This window comes from Struthio camelus, chromosome 16, assembly GCF_040807025.1.
Source record: "Struthio camelus isolate bStrCam1 chromosome 16, bStrCam1.hap1, whole genome shotgun sequence".
Lineage (NCBI taxonomy): Eukaryota > Metazoa > Chordata > Aves > Struthioniformes > Struthionidae > Struthio > Struthio camelus.
This window is the reverse complement of record NC_090957.1, coordinates 14,793,673-14,814,030: the sequence shown is the minus strand read 5'-3', so window position 1 is coordinate 14,814,030 and position 20,358 is coordinate 14,793,673. Positions and strand designations below refer to the sequence as shown.

At 45.1% G+C, this 20,358-nt stretch overlaps 1 protein-coding gene across 9 annotated transcripts in view; it reads left to right on the top strand.

The window, feature by feature from the left end:
* The window catches only part of AP2B1 (adaptor related protein complex 2 subunit beta 1), an 85,240-nt gene that overhangs the window by 36,887 nt on the left and 27,995 nt on the right, over nucleotides 1-20,358 (top strand). For all 9 annotated transcript variants that reach the window (XR_011134830.1, XR_011134829.1, XM_068909995.1 and 6 more), the window contains 5 exons: nucleotides 183-298; nucleotides 1,399-1,564; nucleotides 2,076-2,174; nucleotides 5,216-5,475; nucleotides 10,021-10,213. Coding sequence is in view for 7 of the 9 variants with exons in the window: in XM_068909995.1 (XP_068766096.1) it covers nucleotides 183-298; nucleotides 1,399-1,564; nucleotides 2,076-2,174; nucleotides 5,216-5,475; nucleotides 10,021-10,213 (834 nt within the window). In the remaining 2 variants the exon portion in view is untranslated. The remainder of the gene's footprint in view (nucleotides 1-182; nucleotides 299-1,398; nucleotides 1,565-2,075; nucleotides 2,175-5,215; nucleotides 5,476-10,020; nucleotides 10,214-20,358) is intronic.

The following is a 20,358-nucleotide window of genomic DNA, read 5'->3' as shown; positions in this document are numbered from 1 at the left end:
AAACGCTGGTCACCCTGCAGGATGTTCTGGACACACATACCAATTTGGTAGCTGTTGTGCTTTTATCTCCCCCCCTCGCCCCAGTGCTTCCTTGATACGCGTCCCTGGTGCCTCAGCGCGCGGGCTGAGAAGGAGTTTTTCTTCAATTTGTTTTAATTGCGTTGTTCTGCTCTTCTCTCTAGCAATCTGCAGAGCGCTGTGTGAGCACGCTGCTAGATCTCATCCAGACCAAGGTCAACTATGTGGTCCAGGAGGCCATTGTGGTCATCAGGGACATATTCCGCAAGTACCCCAACAAGTATGTGAAAGTACTACAAGACTTTTGGAAGCTCTAGCGTCAAAGTAGAGCAATATGAAACTCGCTCAGTAGAGTTTTCCGGGGCACTGAAGTGAAGGTGGCCATCTTTCTGAAAAGCAGTGTCCCTTCTGACCCTAGCACTGTAGGAGTCAAATATCAACTCCGGACAAGATGTATGCATGACACAGACCTAGTTTGAATTGAAAATCTCCCCCTCTGCTCCGATGCTGAGTATAAGCTTTCATCAAAACCTAGTAAAGTTCCTATATGAGATATTAGAAAGGAGATTGGCCAAGTTTACAGCATCACCCTTCTCGTTTTGCTTGTCTCCTCTAGAAGGCTTATACGCAATCTCCTGAAAGGAAACTCATGGCTTTCACAATTTGAGATCCCAGCTAGACTGTGCTGAACAAAATGCTGCTGGCTTGCTCTGTATCATGTGTTCCATCTGGCTTTGACAGAAGCTTCAGCTTCTTTTAAGCTCTTTGTGCGACAAGGATTTGTCTCTTCAGCTACAGAATAACACACCAGTGTCTCTCAGCAGAGGCTTCATGAACATCTAAAAAGTAGTATTAGACATCTGCAGGTGCCTCTGGCAATTTGCGCTGTCCATTGCAAGACAGATTGACTGCTTACAATAGGGATACCCGTGCATGGGAATGAGGAGAAACTAAATTAACGTGGGGTGTCTGTTTTATAGCAAAGCCTTGGGGAAATGTAACATCCAGTTTAGAGCTACCTTCCAGTCTGGAAGAGATGCTAGTAAAGCTCCAAGTTTCACTCATGGGGAGCTGGATTGAACTGTTGGGATCAAATGTTCCTTTTACCAAAAAGAAAAGGAGGCAACTTTGCATCTTGAATTCCTCATCTGGGTGCTTTTGCTGATTAAAGACATGGTGAAATCTTAGCACTCAGCATGGAAAAGGAAAGTGCATAAGAATTATCTTGTGTAGTTGAGTGAAATACTGCTTGCTGCATGTTGCATAGAAATACAAGACGTTATAATTCAGTGCAGGATTCTCTGCAGAATGATGTGGGCTGGGATGGAGTAACACAAGTTGAATTCACCCAAGTAATCTCTCTGTGCTCTGACGAATCAGGTATGAAAGCATCATTGCCACTTTATGCGAGAACCTAGATTCTCTGGATGAACCCGATGCCAGAGCTGCCATGATCTGGATAGTGGGTGAATATGCAGAAAGAATTGACAACGCAGATGAGCTGTTAGAGAGCTTTTTGGAGGGCTTCCATGATGAAAGTACCCAGGTAAAATTGTGTTTTACATTTTATCTGTATATGTGGCATGCAGTGTATGTACAGAACTGACTGTAAATATTACTGCAATTGTCAGAAAATACCTCCCAATGAAAATTTCAATTTTTGGCTAAAATAAAACTTATGGGAGTCTATAGATGTTATCTGTGGTCTGCCTGTGTCTCCCAAACTTCTCTTCCTGGGAGGATAACACAGCAGGAGGGACCTCATGTTTTGAGTCGTTTTGGGGGGAAAATAACCCTATTGGGGACTAGAACATACAGAAGAGTAGTGCTGAGATGCATAAAATTATTACATAAATCTCAGCATGTTGATTAGAGACTTGTTTGCGAAATTATTTGCACCAGGCAAGAGGGAGTTGTGCTGGATTTTACTGGCAGCAAAAAGTGTGATGCTGTTATAAAGCATGGACTTGATTTTCCTATCAGTAAAGGATGATTAGACTTGGGGTGCATCACTAAAGCATGGATAACTCTTGTAATCTCTTTGCTGTGTTCCTTAGGTGCAGCTCACACTGCTGACTGCTATAGTGAAGCTGTTCTTAAAAAAGCCTTCTGAGACACAGGAACTGGTTCAGCAGGTCCTGAGCCTGGCCACACAGGTAAGCCAAGACATCCATTGAACCAGAGCACTCTAGACGCCGTGCTAGGCATCTGCAAACTAGTGTGTCCCATCTGACAGGCCGAATCAACTGTGCCAGTAGATGGGGTTCAGGCTTGCTCTTCCTCCCTGAGAGGACGGTTTTGACTCTATGTAAGAGCTGCTCTGTGCCTGTTACCACGCCACCTGGCATCTGCGCTCTCCTCCTTTGCTCTTGCCTTACCCTAATTCCCCCCTCGCCTCCACTCAAATGAAATGTTAGGAACAAGGTAAGAGTTCTGTAGAAACAAAAATGCTTTCTCCTTTAAGGTGGCTTGCAGTTAAAACAACTGGGTCTGCGACAGAAGGGAAGGGCCTGGCAAAGACTTTGTTCTGTGAGTAGCAGAGCTTAAGCAATGCTCTGAAAACAAAAGACCTAAGATTTGGGTTTTTTTTCCCCCCTTCTACTTGGATGTTGCCAAACAATGTGGCAGCTCTGATGGAGGCTTTAACAGTGGGTTAGGGTCCAAGATTCGTTATGCATGAGATGCTGAGTTAGAGATATTGTAAGCTTAGATCACTGCAGGTATGGACTGGGCTTGATCTGGCAGACAAGAATTCTATATTTCCGGAGGATGGAAGCAAGGGTGTTTCTTTTGGCAAGAGTGAGTAAGACCTAAGCCTATCCTCCTGCACTCCCTGGCTCTCGTGACTGGGACAACTGTGTAATGGCATAGCCCAAAAAGAGCAGCTCTTCTCCAGACCTGCTGTATTAAGTTATGAAAATACTCTCCCAACTGCTTTAGACAGGCTGCAGTTGACTTCAGATTTTCTGCTTGAAAAGAGTCTTCAGCTGACCTTTTTGGTCCTTTTTGCTGCAAAAAGTCATGGATGTGGACTTACTAATACTTACAGTTTCTCACAGTTGGGGGTATCGCATGGTGCATGGACAAGAAATCTGTAGCCTGCTGTTCTTGCTTCAAGACCTATATAGCTGTAAAGACAAATATGCTATTACATAGGCTCTCAGCTCTTCTTTAGAGAGGGATGGGCCAAGGGCATGGTGTATCATTTGTCTAAGCCAGCAGAAGAAAGGTACTAAGTGTTAAAACCCACTCTGCTGAGTCACAAAACACTTAATGGCACCCTAGGAGTATAATAGGCATCTGTTTTTTCTCTTTGTCACAAATGTTGATTCAGTCTGGCTTATTGTATTTTGTACGAGAATTGATGTAGGACAAGGAGCTGTAAAACACTGAAAAGCCTTACGCTCGAAGGTCTAATTTCGAGGTAGAGATACTGTTTTTCACTTGAGTGGGAGAGTAATTACACACGTTTCTTTCCCCTGCTTAGGTACTGTTACATTTTGCATGTCTCTTAGGGTAAGTCTGCACAACAGAATGCAGGTGTGATGGCAGCAGGAGCCAAGCCTGATCCAGCCAGCACTGATAAAAATAGCAATGAAGCAGCTGGGGATGGGAGGGACAGAGATGTGTAGTAGTGATCAGGATCCCTAGCAGGTTTGTAACCTGGGGAATGGCACAGAGCCTCTCTACGTCTTCATTGCTGTTGTCTGTCTGGCATGGGTAATTAAGCTAGCATGGGTTCATTGGCCTGCACTACAAGTGTACATGCAGACCCTAGAGAGTGGAGGATTAGGAAGAATGTGGGAAAGTAAAAATGTGAGACTCTTGTATTCCGGTAGATGGACCACAGTTTCAAATCCATGTGTCTGGCTGTGGGAAGACACAGTCGGTCTTGAATCCGTATGTGACTAAAAGTAGATAGGAGCGCATGGTCTTTTGCCTCTGCCCTTGCAGAGGCCCTCTCTGATCTTGAACTGCCTGCTGCGGACAGGATGAGGAGGTTCTTGTAGGAATTGTTAAGGGCAAAGGGTCTAAAGAGCCCGCGACTCAACCATCAAACTGAAAAACAGCACTGCGGAGAAATCAGTTGACCCAGACGTTGTATCTAGGCCTCTGCAAGCAAAATGAGTTAGCATTCTCAGTCTCATTAGAAATAGATGTTTTACTGTGTTGTCTGAGAATATCTTGAGACAGAGGGCAGAGCAGCAGGTTACAGTAGATCGGCAGCAGTGTGAATGAGTTCACCAAGCAAGAGAAGAAATGCTAATGATGAAGGCTAATGAGGTGTAGGATATGTTGCCAAAATTTTGCAGAAAAAGCTCAGAAGCATTTAACCTGTTATTCTGCTGACACGGGGATTAAAAATCCCACCCCTTTCTTCCATGGACAGCTTTAAAATGTTGCACCACAACATAAAACCACACCAGCTCCCTATCCCTAGAACACTAGCTGCAGGCTATCACCACTTTGCTGCTCTGGGCAGAGCTGTTTGAAAAGAAGAGAGAAATAATTAGCGCTTCATGCAGAGGCAGAATCATCTGCAGTAAAACAAAGATGTTATTGACAGCTGGAGAACTGATGAGGGGTCCTAACAATGTACTGTTAGCGTCTTTCCATACTTCATTAGATAATTAAAAGGCAGGATAAATAAGATCTCTTTTGCCATGAAGAATACAGCTTATTAAGATCCATCCTAGCTCTGCAGGATCTTTTTGTCCTATGAGTGCCCTTGGGTAAGTCTCATGTTTCCAGGAATCTTGATTCATTCTTTCATAATTTGCAGTATTGCATATCTACTCTTAGTGTGTGGCTGAGTCAATTTGATTCAGCGTTCTTTTCTCCTGTCTGCGCCCCTTCCAAGTTCTTCTGATTCTTATTGTTATATTAAGTGACAGGAGAGTTTGGAAATAAGTTTTGTGGGATGGGACAGTAGTGGGGTGTGTCAGTCCTGGGCTTTTCCTCTTTGACCCATTTGAGTTAACTATTTAGGGCAGGAAGCCAGGAGTTAATCCCTCGTTCTTATTTTTAATTTTGACACGTTCGTCACAACTAGCGGTTTGTAACACCATTCTGGAATTGGTAACTGCATGGCTACTGGATGTTCTTTAAATCCACCAGAATCACTGCTAGGAAATTTAGGGTGACTATAGAGGTTAGTCCCATTTAAACCCACAACTGCTGCATTGCTTTGTCTCAGGATTCTGACAACCCAGACCTGCGGGATCGTGGCTACATCTACTGGCGCCTTCTTTCCACGGATCCGGTCACTGCCAAAGAAGTGGTCTTATCAGAAAAGCCTCTTATTTCTGAAGAGACCGATCTGATTGAGCCGACTCTGTTAGATGAGTTGATCTGCCATATTGGGTCTCTAGCTTCTGTGTACCACAAACCACCCAATGCTTTTGTGGAGGGAAGCCACGGGATCCACCGCAAACATTTGCCAATTCACCATGGAAGGTAAGCAGAGGCAACCATTTTGATAACAAGGAAGATCAGTTGTTTCTTCCTAGCAAACAATGCAAAAGATGCAAGGACCTTTTCAACACTTTTTCTTTTTTTCTGATTGTATAGAGGCTTGCAGATCATTTAAGGAGTTATTTCATTGTGGGATTTGATCCTGGGTATGTAGTTTCTGAGTTTCTGCATCAGAAGACAGAGGAAGCATCATAAAGTTCTCATGTGGAAAGAAGCCTTAAAGTCCCTTGAGAAAGCACGGATTGTAAGGCCTCTGACATTACAGTTGAAATAGCAAAGCAGAAGCTTTGGATAACTGGTGCAAGGCTAATCCAGCAGGAGGAGGACAGTGGTAAAATTGAATATCTTGCACAATTCAAGAAGCGTATGCCTCCATAAGAGCTTTTGCTTGAGCAAGAACGTAGTTTAGTTGCGTAGAATAACACCTGCTTTCTGTAGCTGGCAAACACCAAGACCATTTGCAGTGGGATTGTGAGGTGGGGAAGGACTAGCAAAACTTTCTTGTTGCTTGGCACCTATACGGGTAAAGCAAGGGAAGTGTATGATCTGCTAGGTCCTGTCACTGAAATCTTTTGGGGCTTGAAATAAGATGCTTACACGAATATGGTCCCATCTAACCTGTGAAAATAATGGCTTGGTTTCTTATCTGGAGCTTTAACACTGGAGCTTTAACACTTTCCCATGATCACAGTGCTGGGAGTGGGTTAGATCTGCAAGAGCAGGCATTACAGTAGCCTTGAATTCTTGCTGTGTTGCTACTCAGCCTGTTCTCATGGTTTGTCATTCAGGTAAGCAGTACAATTTGCCAACTGTATTAATTACAAGCATAAGTGTGCTTTACAGCAGGAGGAACAGTATCCAGGCTTACCTTTTAATATATTCCCAAAGTGACATTTGCAGTGCTATTTTTTGCTCTTGCACTGATAAATCAATGTGTGATGTTGCTCCTTTTCTATCTTCTGACACCACTCCTCTGCTATTCTTAGCAACTAAAGCTATTTCTATAGTATGACTGGCTTTGGGAAGCTGAATTGTTTTCTCGCTGTGTATGAAATCCAGTCTGGCTGCATTGACCCAGGACCTGCAATCACAAGTCTGCTAGTCAGACAAGAAAAGCAGTGACTGCTTTGCTCAGCTGCCTCTCCTACTGAAAGACTTGCCTCCATAGCAAAACGAGCTAGGAAGAGAGATGTAGCTTTGGTCTCCAGTCTGACCAGGCTTTCTGTACATTGCTATGTCAGGTCATTACAGAAGCTAAGATTTCAGGCGAGTAGCTTACTCAATTTAAGGAATTCAACAGTTGCAGGGAATGTTACCTTTTTATTAGTTTCTTAGGTATACTGCTTCTGTGAAACTAGTAGCTACTGCCTGGAGAGTCAACTCATCTCCACTGTTTTTTGACTGTAGCAATTTTTTACATTGCTCTGGTATTTCTTGCTCCATAATTCCCCATTACCTTAGCCTAAACAATCAGAGCTTTATCAGCAGCGGTAAGAATGGCTGAGGGAAAGTCTAAAAGATGCTTACCAGAACACAGTGAATGCTGATGCTGTGCTCCAACTGTCTTGGTAAATTAAAAAATGAATGGTGTTATTTAGTGACACGCCAGCTTTCTCCAATGTAAGGTCATCTTATAAAGAGGCCTTGTTATTGTGGCTTTCTGCTTTACTGCTAGCAAAAGGACAGATTAATCAAGCTGATGCCAGGGCCTCCCTTGCACCATGTCACAGCGTGCAAAATTGCCGCTTTAAGCAATGTATTTACAGTGAGAAGCTCCTCAGTGGCAGGGTTGTGGAGAGCCTGAGTTCATGCATGCAGTATGTTCTTGCTGAATATTAAAACTAGTTTGTCTAGTCCTGAAATACACATGAAAATCTGCCAGCTTGAAGCAGATTAGAAAGTGGTGATCTAGTGGAAGAAAACCTCCTTGCCTAACTGCTTGGAGTCGTCTTCATTACATCTGCCCTGTGGTGATGACCATTCTGGTAGCTGACCCACCCACTAGAGACTGACTTTTTTTCTTTTTTTCCCTTCAAATTGCACAGTAAGATAGAGGTGGAAGCGTGGAGTCAAGTGCGGAGATGTCCCCAGTGAATGCGCCTGAAGATGGTCAAGATAGCCTTGCATTGAGTAGATGGGCAGCAATAGCTAGTCAAGTGGTGCTTTTCTGGATATAAACCTATAAGGAATTAGTTATGGTTGGAATATACTGCACCACGTTGTATTAGGAAGTGCATTGCCATACGAAGTAGCGTAGGATGGTTTGTTTCAGCTCTTGGCTGACGGGCAGACCTATTGAACAGCTCACAGGCGGTGAGAGGCTCCAGCCTCTTTCATGACTTTCAGTGCCGCAGAGAGTTGCAGGTGAATCCTGAAGGTGGGGAAGGAACCTACTGATCGTTTGGCAGCGTTTCCTCACGTGGTGGCCCACACCACCTCCACTCAGCTGTAATGCAGCTGGGAGATTTGGACAGATGCTTACAGAGTTCCTGGGAGCAGCAGACCTGGGAGGGGGGAAATCTGGTTAGAGGAGGGCAGGAGCACCCGTTCCCACCCAGGCGACAGCAGGAACTTTCCGATTCTGGTTCAGGCTGTTCATCCCTTGTGACATGCAACTTTTGGGAACCACCGGAGGTCAAACACATAGGACGACCAAATCGCCAACTTGTGTGGAGGTACAGGAGTAAAAGGCTCTGAGAAAGCCAACTGCTGGGTTACTGCCCAGTACTAAAAAGGGGAAAACTTATATCAAGTGGTTTTTTTTGCCCTTTATAACCCTCATTCTTTATTCCTTTTTTGTCTTTCAAAGAAAATACCTAGTAGAATATACAGATCTCTTTAAAAAGACCCATTCTGTACAGGAAATGGAAGGCTTGGCGCTTTGTTATTTTGTTTGTTTTGTTTTGTTTGTTTGTTTTTAAATAATACAAACTACTTTAGTTTTGTCCTTTCCTAATTTCTTGTTGGACTGTGGGGCGACCGCAGTTAAAGGAGACCTTGAAGCATTGCTTTATCTCCATCAGAAGAGGGATGAGTAAGTGTTGAAGAGGTGTAGTGTTAAAAGGATTATATACTGGGAAAGAACTGTGTGTGTGCACTACAGCCTTGTAACGTGCCTCTGCTCATACATGCTGTTCTTTAAACCCATTCTCAGGGTGGGGGTGGAGCAGGGTAACCCCCTGCTCTTCAAAAATCCTTCAGTTAGCTGTTCAACATAGTCCGAACTGTCTCCCTGCTGAAGGCAGAAGCAGAAAGGACAACTAATATTAGTACTATTAGAGGTCTAAATCTTTTAATGCAGAGAAGCTTTCAACCCTTTCTGTTGCTGCCTGGTAACTAATTCATTCTTCAGTCCTTATGCTACATCTTTTTCTCTTGGCAGTGAAGTTAGGAGCAGCTTATACTGTGTTGCTACAGCTTTTCCCTCAGTAACTGAATGAGGATAAGGAAGAGGATCGTGGCTACTCAGACAGGAGCTGGAATCCATACAAAAGAGTCCCAGTGTTAAGCACCTTGTCAGGACACTAATTCCAATGGCATCTGTATGCAACTGCCTGTTAGCTGCATCTGCAGTAATATGAGCTGGAAATAACTTTCTCAGTTACTGTAAGCAACAGGACACAAAATAGATTTGAAGTTATCTAAAATATTAGCATATTTAAATCTATAGATTTAAAGAATAAATGTTGTGATAAGTTCTCTAGTATCTACAGTGAGTCTTACATTTCTTTTCACCTCCTTGTTGTGAAATTCAGTGGCAAATGAATATAAAAGAGCCAGACTGCTTATGATGAGAAAGTCTGGAAGCTATATAATGAGTTTTTCAGGACTAGTAGTTAGCATGCCTGCTAATACATAGACAAAATTATTACTGGTAGAAAGGAGGTGCCAGTTTAAGATTGAGTGTTTTAATTAGAAAAGAGTTATGGAACTTGATGTTGGCTGATGGAACATGGCTAATCCAGATCTGTGGTGGGGGGAGGGTTGAGCTTGTATTGCTAGATCAAGGGTTCAGGAGTTTTATTAGTGGTATGCTTCTGAGGAGGAAATCTGGGTTTGGTGTGTGTATGGCTTTTTTTTTTTTTTTTGGTGATGGTGGTTTGTTTGTTTGCTTCATATTTACATGCAGTTTTCTAGACCCAATAGGCTCAAAATCATCTCTGTAGGTTTCTCCCAAGTTGGGAAAGACTTATTTTCAGTGCTGTTGTCTATGTAGTATTCATAGCTCATGGTTTAGGAAGGGTTTGTGATTCTCCAGGTGGGCAGGGTTTCACAACTGAAAATACCCTTTTCTGAATTATAAGTGATGCCTGATTCATGGAAGGTCCCTGTGCTCAAAGCATATGTTGAAGAACCCTTTTCATAATACACTGCCTCCTATGTGGTAATGGTTAGATCACCTGCCAGGGCAAACCTGTAACAGACTTCTGCCAACTCTTGTTGTATTTCTCCATGCTGGAAGTCTGAAGCAGGAGACCAAAGGTGACTAATGGTTCACTTCTGATTCCTGTTTTTCCCGCCCTGCAGCACTGACGCAGGAGATAGCCCCGTGGGCACAACTGCCGCTACAAACCTGGAGCAGCCACAGGTCATTCCATCACAGGGCGACCTTCTGGGTGACCTTCTGAACCTGGATCTGGGACCCCCGGTGAATGTTCCCCAAGTGTCCTCCATGCAGATGGGTGCTGTGGACCTCCTGGGAGGAGGACTGGACAGCTTGGTAAGCCATGTGCTCTTTAGCTTCAGCCGATGTGAAATAATCGGAGCTGTGCTCATCTCTGCAAAGCCTTGATCGCTTGTTCTTGTAATGCTCAAATCCCTGATCTCCCCGTGCCGAGTCCTAAAACTCGAAGAAGATTGAACCAGTGCTATTTTGCCAACTTTCAACAGGTTTTTCCTGCAATAAAACGAATATTGATGCATGCTACAGAATCCCTGCAGCCCGTGGGTACACCTTTCATGCTGCTTCTGTCTGGAGAGGAGATCCAGAAAGTTGTTACAAAGATTTCAAGTGTCCTAGTGTTTTGTAATTATTCTGACTCCTTTTCAAAAGGGTATTCGTTCCATCCAGTTCCTAACCCTATTGAATTTCATTGCAAAAACTCTCAGGGCTGCAAGCCATAGCCCTGCTGCGTCATCCCACTTGTGTATTCTCCAGAGTATGTCATGGCTGAGTGTCGGAGACATCTTATTTGCAGTTAGGCCAAGAGAGGGAAGTGCTCTGCCGCTCTACGCATAGTCCTCCCCTCGCCGCAGCAGCTCACGAGGTGGTGTTCTACTACTAAAAGGGTCAGGCTCCAGAGTGTGAATAAATACACATTGGTTCTGCTCTGTGATGGGAGCTGGACATAAGCTGTAATGAGAGAATCGCTTACCAAGGGGATGACAGCTACAGTGCAGAGAAGAGCTCAGTGCTGTTTTCACATTGGTAGCTGGGCAAAGAGAAGTGGTGAATGTAATCCTTAGCCTGAGACCCGTTCCCGCATGGTGAAGCCCAGCGCGTGGATCCCTGAGCTAGCAGCCTGCTGACTTGCCAGCAGGGGTAAGAAGCAGTCTAGCTGCGTTTGCACCATGTAATCTGAATAAGACCACCCTCGTGAACACAGCTAGGTAGTTTTCAGATACACGATGGATTTGTCTTACTTTGGTTTGAGGTTTGGCTTGTGGTGTGCTGGCTCAGGGTATCTGCATGCTTAGTTTAGGTGCATCTTCAGTTTTGAATCAAGCTCTGAGTAATCGAAGCAGGAGGCAGCTGGATAAACCCTGATGCAACAAATCCTTATTTGCCAAAGAATTTTTTTTAAGCTGCCATAATCTTATTAAAGCAGACATTAAGCGCACTTCCAGCTCCAGTGTTTCGTGAGCTAATGAACTGGAAGCAATCTACCCCTTAACGGCATTGGTGTTCATTGAGGTCAGATGTGCTTTAGTGTCTGTGCCATCTAAACAGCACTTCTGGAGCCTGCTGTTTACACTAGGGGAAGATGGGATTAAGGAAGTCGTCTCAGCTGGAATTGCTGGGAATGCAGGCAGTGAGCACAGAGCAGTGACCTTCGCAGCCTTTGTCCTGCATTGCAAGAGCTGCCACTGACAAATTGTGGGTTCTTCTGTGTTCAGGCAATGCAGAAAGCAGTGCTATCTGTGGCAGCTCAGAGTGGCTAGGAGTTAAATTTCTGTCTATGCTGTCCTCTCAGGCCATCTGTTGTAACCCTTTGTATGTCATTAGCAGTTGGAGGTAAATAAATGGGCAAAGCAGAAGGACTAAAACTTGGTTTTGGGAAAAAAGATTAAGGGCTGGCATCAATGGTCTTAATTTAATGACCCCCTTTGGCAGTAGAGCTGTTAGTTTACATGATACTAGGCTTTTACTTTATGTTTTTTCTCAAGCCTTAAGTAAATTCATGGGGCTGTGTGATGTTATCTAACAAAGTGATTGTGTCTGGGCAGGGGGGTAGCTGTGCCCCAGGCTGTGTGGGCCAGCACTGTCTCAGCTGAGTTATTAGATGGGGGGGAGCACTAACGGAAACTGAAAACCGGAGGCTATTTTCCCCAGAATGCTTTCTATTAGAATGCTGTTGCATCAAATGCCCTTTCTTCCCCTTATCTCTCACATGCATAAATGAATCTTGTCCCAGTAAATCTATGTATTTCTCTGTTTTTTTGTCTCTTAATCAGCCTGGTTTGTGCGTGAGAGAATGCGATCCGTGCTGTTGTTTATCGTTGTGGGCATGTGTTTAAAAAGTACCAAACTGGGTTATCCCGACCTGGTATTAACTTAATTGCTAGACAAGCCATGCAGCGCAGAGAGACATTGCCAAGTCGATTGGCGTTTGGATTAATCCTGGGCTAATATTAAGCAATGTTTGTGCAGTGCCAAAAGAAGACATGGGTTCAAAATGCAGGTACGCATAGGCCTGCTCTGTATACGTGGTAAGGGGGTGAGATGTATTAAGAGCATGGCCCTGAGGCTCCCAGAGTGCCTCCTTAAAGAAGAGCTGAGCTCTTCATCCTTTACCAGCAGTCAAAAATGGCCAGGAGCCAGGGGTGACAGTCAACTTGGGCTGCTCATGCAGTCAATTACTGGGCTTGGAATCCTAAATAAATCATCTTCCTCTATCCTTATCAGTACTCTGGCTATCAGTACATCAGTATGCATTCTGGCTATTGGTGTATCAATCTCCTTCTCTTTCTCCTCCAGATAGCTCATCCACACGTTTCTCTGTATATTATATTGCTGCCTCTCTCTCTGTAAGCTATTGAAGTTTCCCTCTCTATTACTCTAAAGTTTTTCTAATTCATTTTCTTCTCTTATTTTGCTGGGAAGATTGAATGAGGCACCCATACTGTTGCATGAAGCTTGGGGCGATATGAGCAGTCTTTCTCTTCTCCCCAAAGCAGAAGGAATTTATTTTGCTTTGGCCCTTACGCTGAGAGAAAGTAACTGTGTTTGGTTGTGGATGCTGATGCAGCCTCTTGCGTATGCTGCTTTAGTTGCTTCCTTTCCCCATCCCTCCTGTCGTCTTAGGAGTCTAAGCAGGAATACTGAACCCAGGCTTTGTGGGGGTCTAATCTAAGGAAGAATTGAGTTTACTTGTTCCCAAGAGGTTCTGTCTGGTGTAATTTTTAAGACTCCTGATGATGGAGTTTCTACTGCCTCTACAGTCAAGCTCTATCTACTTTCTGCTTATCACTAGCAGCCCTTCTGGGTCTCGGGTGACCTGGGGGAAGGCAGGGGAACACAAGCTGTTCGAATGCAGTTTGTTCTGTGCCTTGTTCCTCTGGCGTCCTCTTACAGCTTGAGCAGAGACAAAGTCCAGTGACTTGTCAGAGTAGAACAATCCTAAATCCTGCTTCCATTTTGCAAGTAATTGTTTGATATAAAAAATAAGCCTCTCTGTGTTACAGTGAAAGAGAATAGTTTGGGATGTGTTTGGAGCTGATGCGTGAAGCCAGTGGCTGTGATAGTGAGATTGCGTCAGTAGTGTGAGCATCTCAAAGGCAGCTGAAGGTCTGGAATAGGTTGCTGGCAGATTATCAGCTGCTTTGTCGCATTCACTCATTGTCATGTGTTGATCCCCTTGGATACTTGAGGTGGCTTTTGTACATTTGATAATTCCTCCTTTTCTTCGGAGAGCGTGTTTGTCTTCGGAGGGATACTATTGCAATGGAAGTCCCAATGACACTAACCCAGGAAGATCAACCGAAGCGTTAATTTCTAAAACAAATGTCATTCTGTATTTCCATTTCTTAAACTGTGGGGTTTTTCTTCCAGGCATTTGCATGGTGAGTGCACTGTGTAAAACTGGATAAATAGCAAATTAATACTGTTCACTTGAATTCCTTCCTCAGCATTGCTATGTATCTATATCCCCATAACCAGTGAGACTCCAGCTGCTTGATAGGTTAATTTTCTTCAGTGAATATCTTGTATTTTGTTTCAACAGTGAGTCCTGTAGTCAGTATTAAATGTAACAGGTGCATATTGTGCATGCACAGATGCTGAGCATGTGTTAACAATTAAAACAAAACAAAAAAAAACCCCAGACCTTTAGTACAAGAACAGGATATGCTTTGCTTATAATCAAAGCAGGCTTGCTATGCAGCTTATGGAAAGCTGTTCTCTAGCTAACAGAGCCAGGACTGAGTCTGCTCCAGGTTATGCTCCTGGCTGTAACCCTGGGCAGTTCTTGTTCTTCTCTGCTTTGTTCTTTTCTGTAAAACGGTGACCAAACCCACTGTTACAAAGCTGTTTGAATCTCCACTTCCAAAGTGTTAAACTGTGGTAGCAGTTACTAATGTGGGAGAAGCAGAATTTGCCTAGAGAGCAGTTTCCAGGATGCAGAGTTCTGTGTGCTGAGAGCCAGGGTTTGGTGCCCTGTCCCCTTCAAGCTGGCTCCGAGTGCCTAAACTCCAGGCAGACTATATGCAGCCTTCCAGCTTCAGGTTTATTGATGCAGGTCTCTGTAGGACAGCTTTTGCCCATCTGTGCTGTAATGAGCCGGGGTCATTTTTGTCTTTAAAACCTGTGTGTGTGTGTGTTCAGTTGCTGTGAAGATCCAGCAGGCGTGGGAGCCGAATGTTGCCCAGCGTATCCAGCAGCTCGCCGTGAGCCCGTGCGTTTCCTGGGGACTGGACGCTGGCAGCGAGCCAAAGAGGCTAGCTTCCAACCCTGAAGCAGAGCAGTAGATTTGTAGCAGTGGACAGGCTTGGATTGTCTGTTACGTAAGGATTTTATTTAATACTCTAGCCACTCATCTACAAGAAAATTATTGATTCAAGGCTGGCAGCTGGTCAGGCTGATTTATGTCCTGAATTGTAAAGCAGCTTAATAAACGCTAGATGTACAGACTTCTCTGTAATACCCGGGCTCTCTTTGTAGTTTGTGGCTGTTCCAGGTGGAGCTGGATGTAATCAGGCTGGATAGTGGGGGGGTTGACCCCAGAGGTTGCTTCAGCATCACTCAGGGCTGTGTCCCACTGCTCCACGCGCTCTGAAGCGGGGAGGTAGGACTGGGAGCTGAGCGCTGGCTGGTCCTCTGCTGCCCAGGGCTCCAGGCACCTGCAGCCTTGCTAACCTGGGAAGAAACGCCTGCTCCGCTGTCCCGAATGCCTGCCTTGGAGCTGATTGGAAATGCTGACGTGCAGGGGCTGCTGGCATTACCTGGCTCCCTCTGGCTACTTTTAAGTGGGGGGGGGGGGGGTGTCAATGTCTGACCTCAGTGTATAACACCCTGACTAGTTACAGTTGATTAGGGCCTCACCAATTTTTGTTTTCCCCCAAAAGCTTTCTACTAAGTCACATATGCTTATGGAGAGTTGATTCCTCTAGTGCCTTTAGTTTTGTCTGTATTATGGCACTGTCAGAATAAGAAGCCTGATCTAATGTGGAAGCACAAAAAGGACACCCAGTCTGCCCTGGGTGCTGAAGGCCTCTCCTGGCTCTCCACATGACTTGCCGTGTGTGATCTTAGGGAAGTCAGTTAATTCACCTTTCCCTGGAACCACAGTGCAAGAACGGCTAGGCTGGGTCAGACCACGTTGTCCATTTATCCGGCGGACCCAGCGTGTCCCCAGAGTGCTCCTCTAGCCTCCGGCAATGAGCTGTGAGCCTTGTTTCATCTCGACTGTTCTGGTTTGATGAGCTACAAAGGACATCTGTTAGGATTTCTGACAAAAGGCATATGTCTGTTCCTGGAACAGTGCTAATAGGGTAAAGGAGCTCTTTTGGTGGGTTGCTTGTTCATATCTGATTTAAGGCTGTCCAGGTTGTTACTGTAAGTGTAATAAGACTCAGAGCTTTGCAGAATTGCTTTTTTACACTTTGGAAAATCAAAACAGTTAGTTTCATTTGCTGTTGGAAATCATTCAGTGTGGCCAAGCATTAGCAGTAAGTGCTACTGAAACTGGCGGCAAGGTATCAACTGTGTAAGCTGTCCTGCACCGTCTTCGACACAGCTTGCTTTGGGCAATAGCCCTTCTCTTCTGCTGCCTGGGCTGCTCGAAACCAGACGCGCGGAATGGGCAGTAAGCAAGGTGCTGAAAGTGCCCGGGTGTGAGCCAGGGCTAAGTCTGCAACAAGATGTCTGTAAGCTCCCAGGAGGTCAGAGGGTGCAGTTCATGCAGCAAAGATCATGTCTGTAATAGAATTAGCCCAAATTAAGTGGCCTGCTAGCAACTGTTTTCTCAGCTGTTCGGTTAGCCATATCACCTGATCTTTGTTCAGAAAATGTCCCGTGTTCCTTGCTGTTATGTTACTGAGAGTGCACGTTTTCATCTAGCTCCTTGATGCTTAACTTTTAGTTGAGGGGGGAGGCAGCAGTTGCCCCCTGTTAGCCTGTGCATTCTGGCTCCGTGAAACGCGTAGCTGCGCTGAGAGCCCTGGCTGTGCTGCGGGCGCAAAACAATCCAGTTGCTGAACAATGGTCACTGCAGCTTCTGTTCCTGGCTCCACCCTCCCCTGTTATTTTTTGGAGCTCCAGATGCCTCACGTCATGTTGCAGAAGTGATTGTAGAAGCCTGTAACCCCTCAGTATCACATGAACACTTCAGCAGAGTCACTTCGTTACCAACCACTGTTCAGATGCAAATAGACCCTCCTAATGAAGTGCAGCAACGCTGGAGTTGCTGCATAAGTCAGCATAACTGCTTACACGGAGCTGAAATTACAGGGCAAACGCTCTTTAACTGCAGAGCAGCTGCAACGCCACCTGAGCCAACTAATGCGAAGTAAAGATGCCGATGCGGCTTGAAGAGGCGCTGGTGCTATTTCTGTTCAGGTAGGGTAGAGCCTGGCCTCTTCCGCAAGTCCATGCGGCTGCTAGACCGCTGTTGTGGCAGGATGTGTTTGTAGGTGCAACGGAATTAAAGGAAGAACTTGGCGTGTTTGGTGGCTGAGACTGCTTGTTCACCCCCTGCTCCACAGCAGCAGCACTTGGTCACGGAGAGAGGCTCTGTGCTCCTGTTCACCCCCTGCTCCACAGCAGCAGCACTTGGTCACGGAGAGAGGCTCTGTGCTCTTTAGTGAGAGGCAGCCTGCCAACTTCAGGAGTAGGGCTTTGCAGTGTTGCAAGTTCCCTACCACGGAGCGGGTAGAGGGATGGTCCCAGAGACCCTCAGCCATCCTTAGATCAAGTGGTGTTCTTCGTTGCCTCCACCTTAATAGTGAGGGTTTCAGCCTAGATGGGGCTTGCAGCTCTGTTAACGCAGCCCTCTTCTACTCACAGCGATCTGCTAGCGGGGCTGTTCCCCGCTCATGTAGCGCAGGCTCGGGTTATCCTTCTTGAAGAAGTGGCTGCCTGCCTATCAGAATGAATGGAAACGGTTAACTAGAGCTGCCAGCCCTTGGGAACTGGTTCAGCAGCACTTCATGCTTCACTGATATCTGCTTCTTTCCTTCTGCATTCTGCTTGGCACTACAGATGGGAGAGGACACTCAGTGGGTAATTGGTTCCTGTTCCCTCCCTCTTCCTCCTTCCCTGTTATTCATACGCATCACGGTTACTGTCTCTTCCATCTTGTTGAGTTCAGAGTAAAACTAGTCTTGGGCATCTTGCAGAAGTTGGAAGGACTGGGTAAAGTGGACCTTACAGGAGAAGTATAGGTGCTATGGGAAGGTGACAGCCAGGAAAAATGGAGAACACTTCTGTGCTGCCACACTGAATAGTGCACCACAGACCCAATTTGGAACTTAGTTAACGAATTTCTTATTAAGTTTTGACTTTCCCTTTCATTTCTATTTAATGGATATGTTGTCACTCCTCCCCTCCATTCGCTGTATAGGCAGAGCCAGCTCTGCCCATAGATTTCATGAAGCTGCCTGCTCCTTGGAGCATGCTGTGCTGTGTTGCAGCACGCATCAGAAGTGCTTGGTCCCAAGCATAGGAGCCGAGAGAGCGGCAGACTCCTGTGCACAGACCCTTCCTGCTGAGTTGAGTTGGGCTTCAGGATGAGTAGGTCAGAGTTTCCTTGCATTGCAAGGACATCTTTTTGCCACAAAGCAGAGATGATTGGATGCAATCTAGAAATGTAAGGAGGACCACAATTAATTCTCTGGGCCAGTGAGTTTTTTCTTGCTTTGCAGGGGATTAGAGGTGGGGACTCTTAACTCTGAAGACAAACAGCAAATCCAAATCCTACTTTTTCCCCAGGGCTTGACAGCTTGGGAAAATGGAAGACTTGCAAAGAGCTTGAAGAACTCCGATATGTCACTGCTTCCCTCCCTTGCAGTGAACACGTACAGATACCAGTGTATTGGTTTCTTCGAGGTTGGATTCCTAGCCTGCAGCTTCTTGTGATGAGTGTAGTAGGAAAGGGTAGAATAGTTAACATCTGGCTTGATTATGCAGAATTATTCAGTCATTTCCGTAATGCCCTTTGTAAAATGCTTCCTGCTTGATAAACTAGTCTTCCTCCTGCTTCAGACAATGATGTACCAGAAATCCTCCCTGCGTACGGTAATATCTGGAAATGAATTGGATTCTCTACTTTCTTTTTCCTTTGGCCTTCACTGCCTGTCGGTGTAAAGTGTGAAGTTCATCTCCTACAAGACTATGAATAGGGATGAGGTGTAATAGTTGCATTTATTACTCCTCGGTGAGCCAGTAACAATGCATAAATGATCTGATGTATTCATCTAAAATACGGCTTGGTTTGAGAGCAGTCTGTAGAACAAAAGTCTGCTGTGCCAGGCTGTTTCAGTGGGGGAAAATTGACAGTGTAATAAGTTTCATTTTTACAAACTCAATATTAATTGGATTTGCATATTTTGGCTAGCTTTCTTTGGTCTTATCACTAATCCTTCTTTTGACTTTGGAATCACTCTTATCTGTCATCTCTTAAATAAGCTAAGAGAGACAGAGGCTGCTGTCCGAGGTTGCAAAAGGATGGATCTGTATGGAAACATGGCTGTTGCAGAAGATGAGGGGCCTCCTATACGTTTCTGCTGTGACCTCAAACACGGATAGAAAGATGCTCTTACGACTTTTTAACAAAAGGCAACGTGCATGTGATTTGTACTCCGAGCTCTAACACCTACCTCTGGTAGCTAATATTGCATCGGTTGGCTTCTGTGTGGTGTAGGGGACAGAGAAATGCTAGGAGACAGAAGAGGGATCCAGAACAACAAAGAGATTTGTCAAATTTTATGGATTTTTCTAGTGGTTAGTTATCATCTAATAAGTCACTGCCTTGTAACTTTGCTGTTCTCAACTCACTGTATCCTTTTCACCTGCGCTTGGAGAGAGAGGTGTGTGAAACTTGGTGGTATCTTCTGACCACTATAAAATGCATTTGCCATGAGATCTCCCAGGAAATATGTTTGGCGGGCCCAGAACCAAGCTGAATTTCCAGGTGTTTTATGAAGAGGAAGAGGATGGGAGCCTTTTTGTCTCTATGCACACGTGTTCCTGGCCACTTCTGCTTTATGCCATGCTGTGCGTTTTTTAGATATTTTTATAACATCCACTCATATTTGAATAAGATACCTAGAATCAGTTTAAGTGCTCTTTTAAAGCAAATAGCCCCCCAAACCTCACGTATAACCTGATCAAATGGAAGATCAAAGCCTTTAATGAGGTGTTCTGGCCTGCTAGCCCATTCCCCATGAGACTCTCCCCTACCCCTCCCCTGCACGTCCTTCATTCCGAGTGCACGTTGCCAGGGCGTAATCCGTGCTCTGCATGTGATAAGAAACCGTATACCAGGCAAAAAATACCAGTCTGGTGAACAAAAGCATAGGACACAGATAAGCCTAGAGATGTCTCTGTAGTGAATAACCCCTGCAGATCTCTGCTTGTTTCCTCCTGGCTATCGGTCATCCATTGAGTGCTTTATAACTATTCACAGGAGCAATGTGCCGCTTGCAGACAGCACTCGTAGTAGGCTTTGGAGCCTGTCCTGAGCACTGAGTTCTCTCAAGCATGTAGGACGTGTGGATGCTCAAAAAGAGCACTTTACCACTGAAAAAAATGGTCTAGAGGTTTTGTAAAGGGAGTTCACAGTAGGACAACTTATAGGTGGGCCGCAGGATGATCTGGAGGAAGGGGTCCAGAGAGGACATACTGTTTACGGAGCATGGAGATGAAGGTTGCACGGGTGGTATACGGTTGGCTATTTCAGTTATCTCAAACTGTAGCTGTGTAGCTTGGCAGAGATCATCACTAAAATGCCCTGGTGCACTGTAAGGTCTCTTTGCTATTATGGAGTGGCCCGTTAGATCTCAAAGCTGGTTTTGTGCCCTATACGGGAAGGGCAGCTGTCTTCAGAGGGAAACAAAGCTCATCTATCTGAGCTTTTGTAATAGCAACTTGGAAGCACGTATGCCTTTCTCTTTCTTCCAGGTTTTTGAAAAGAGCTGCATATCAGAGGA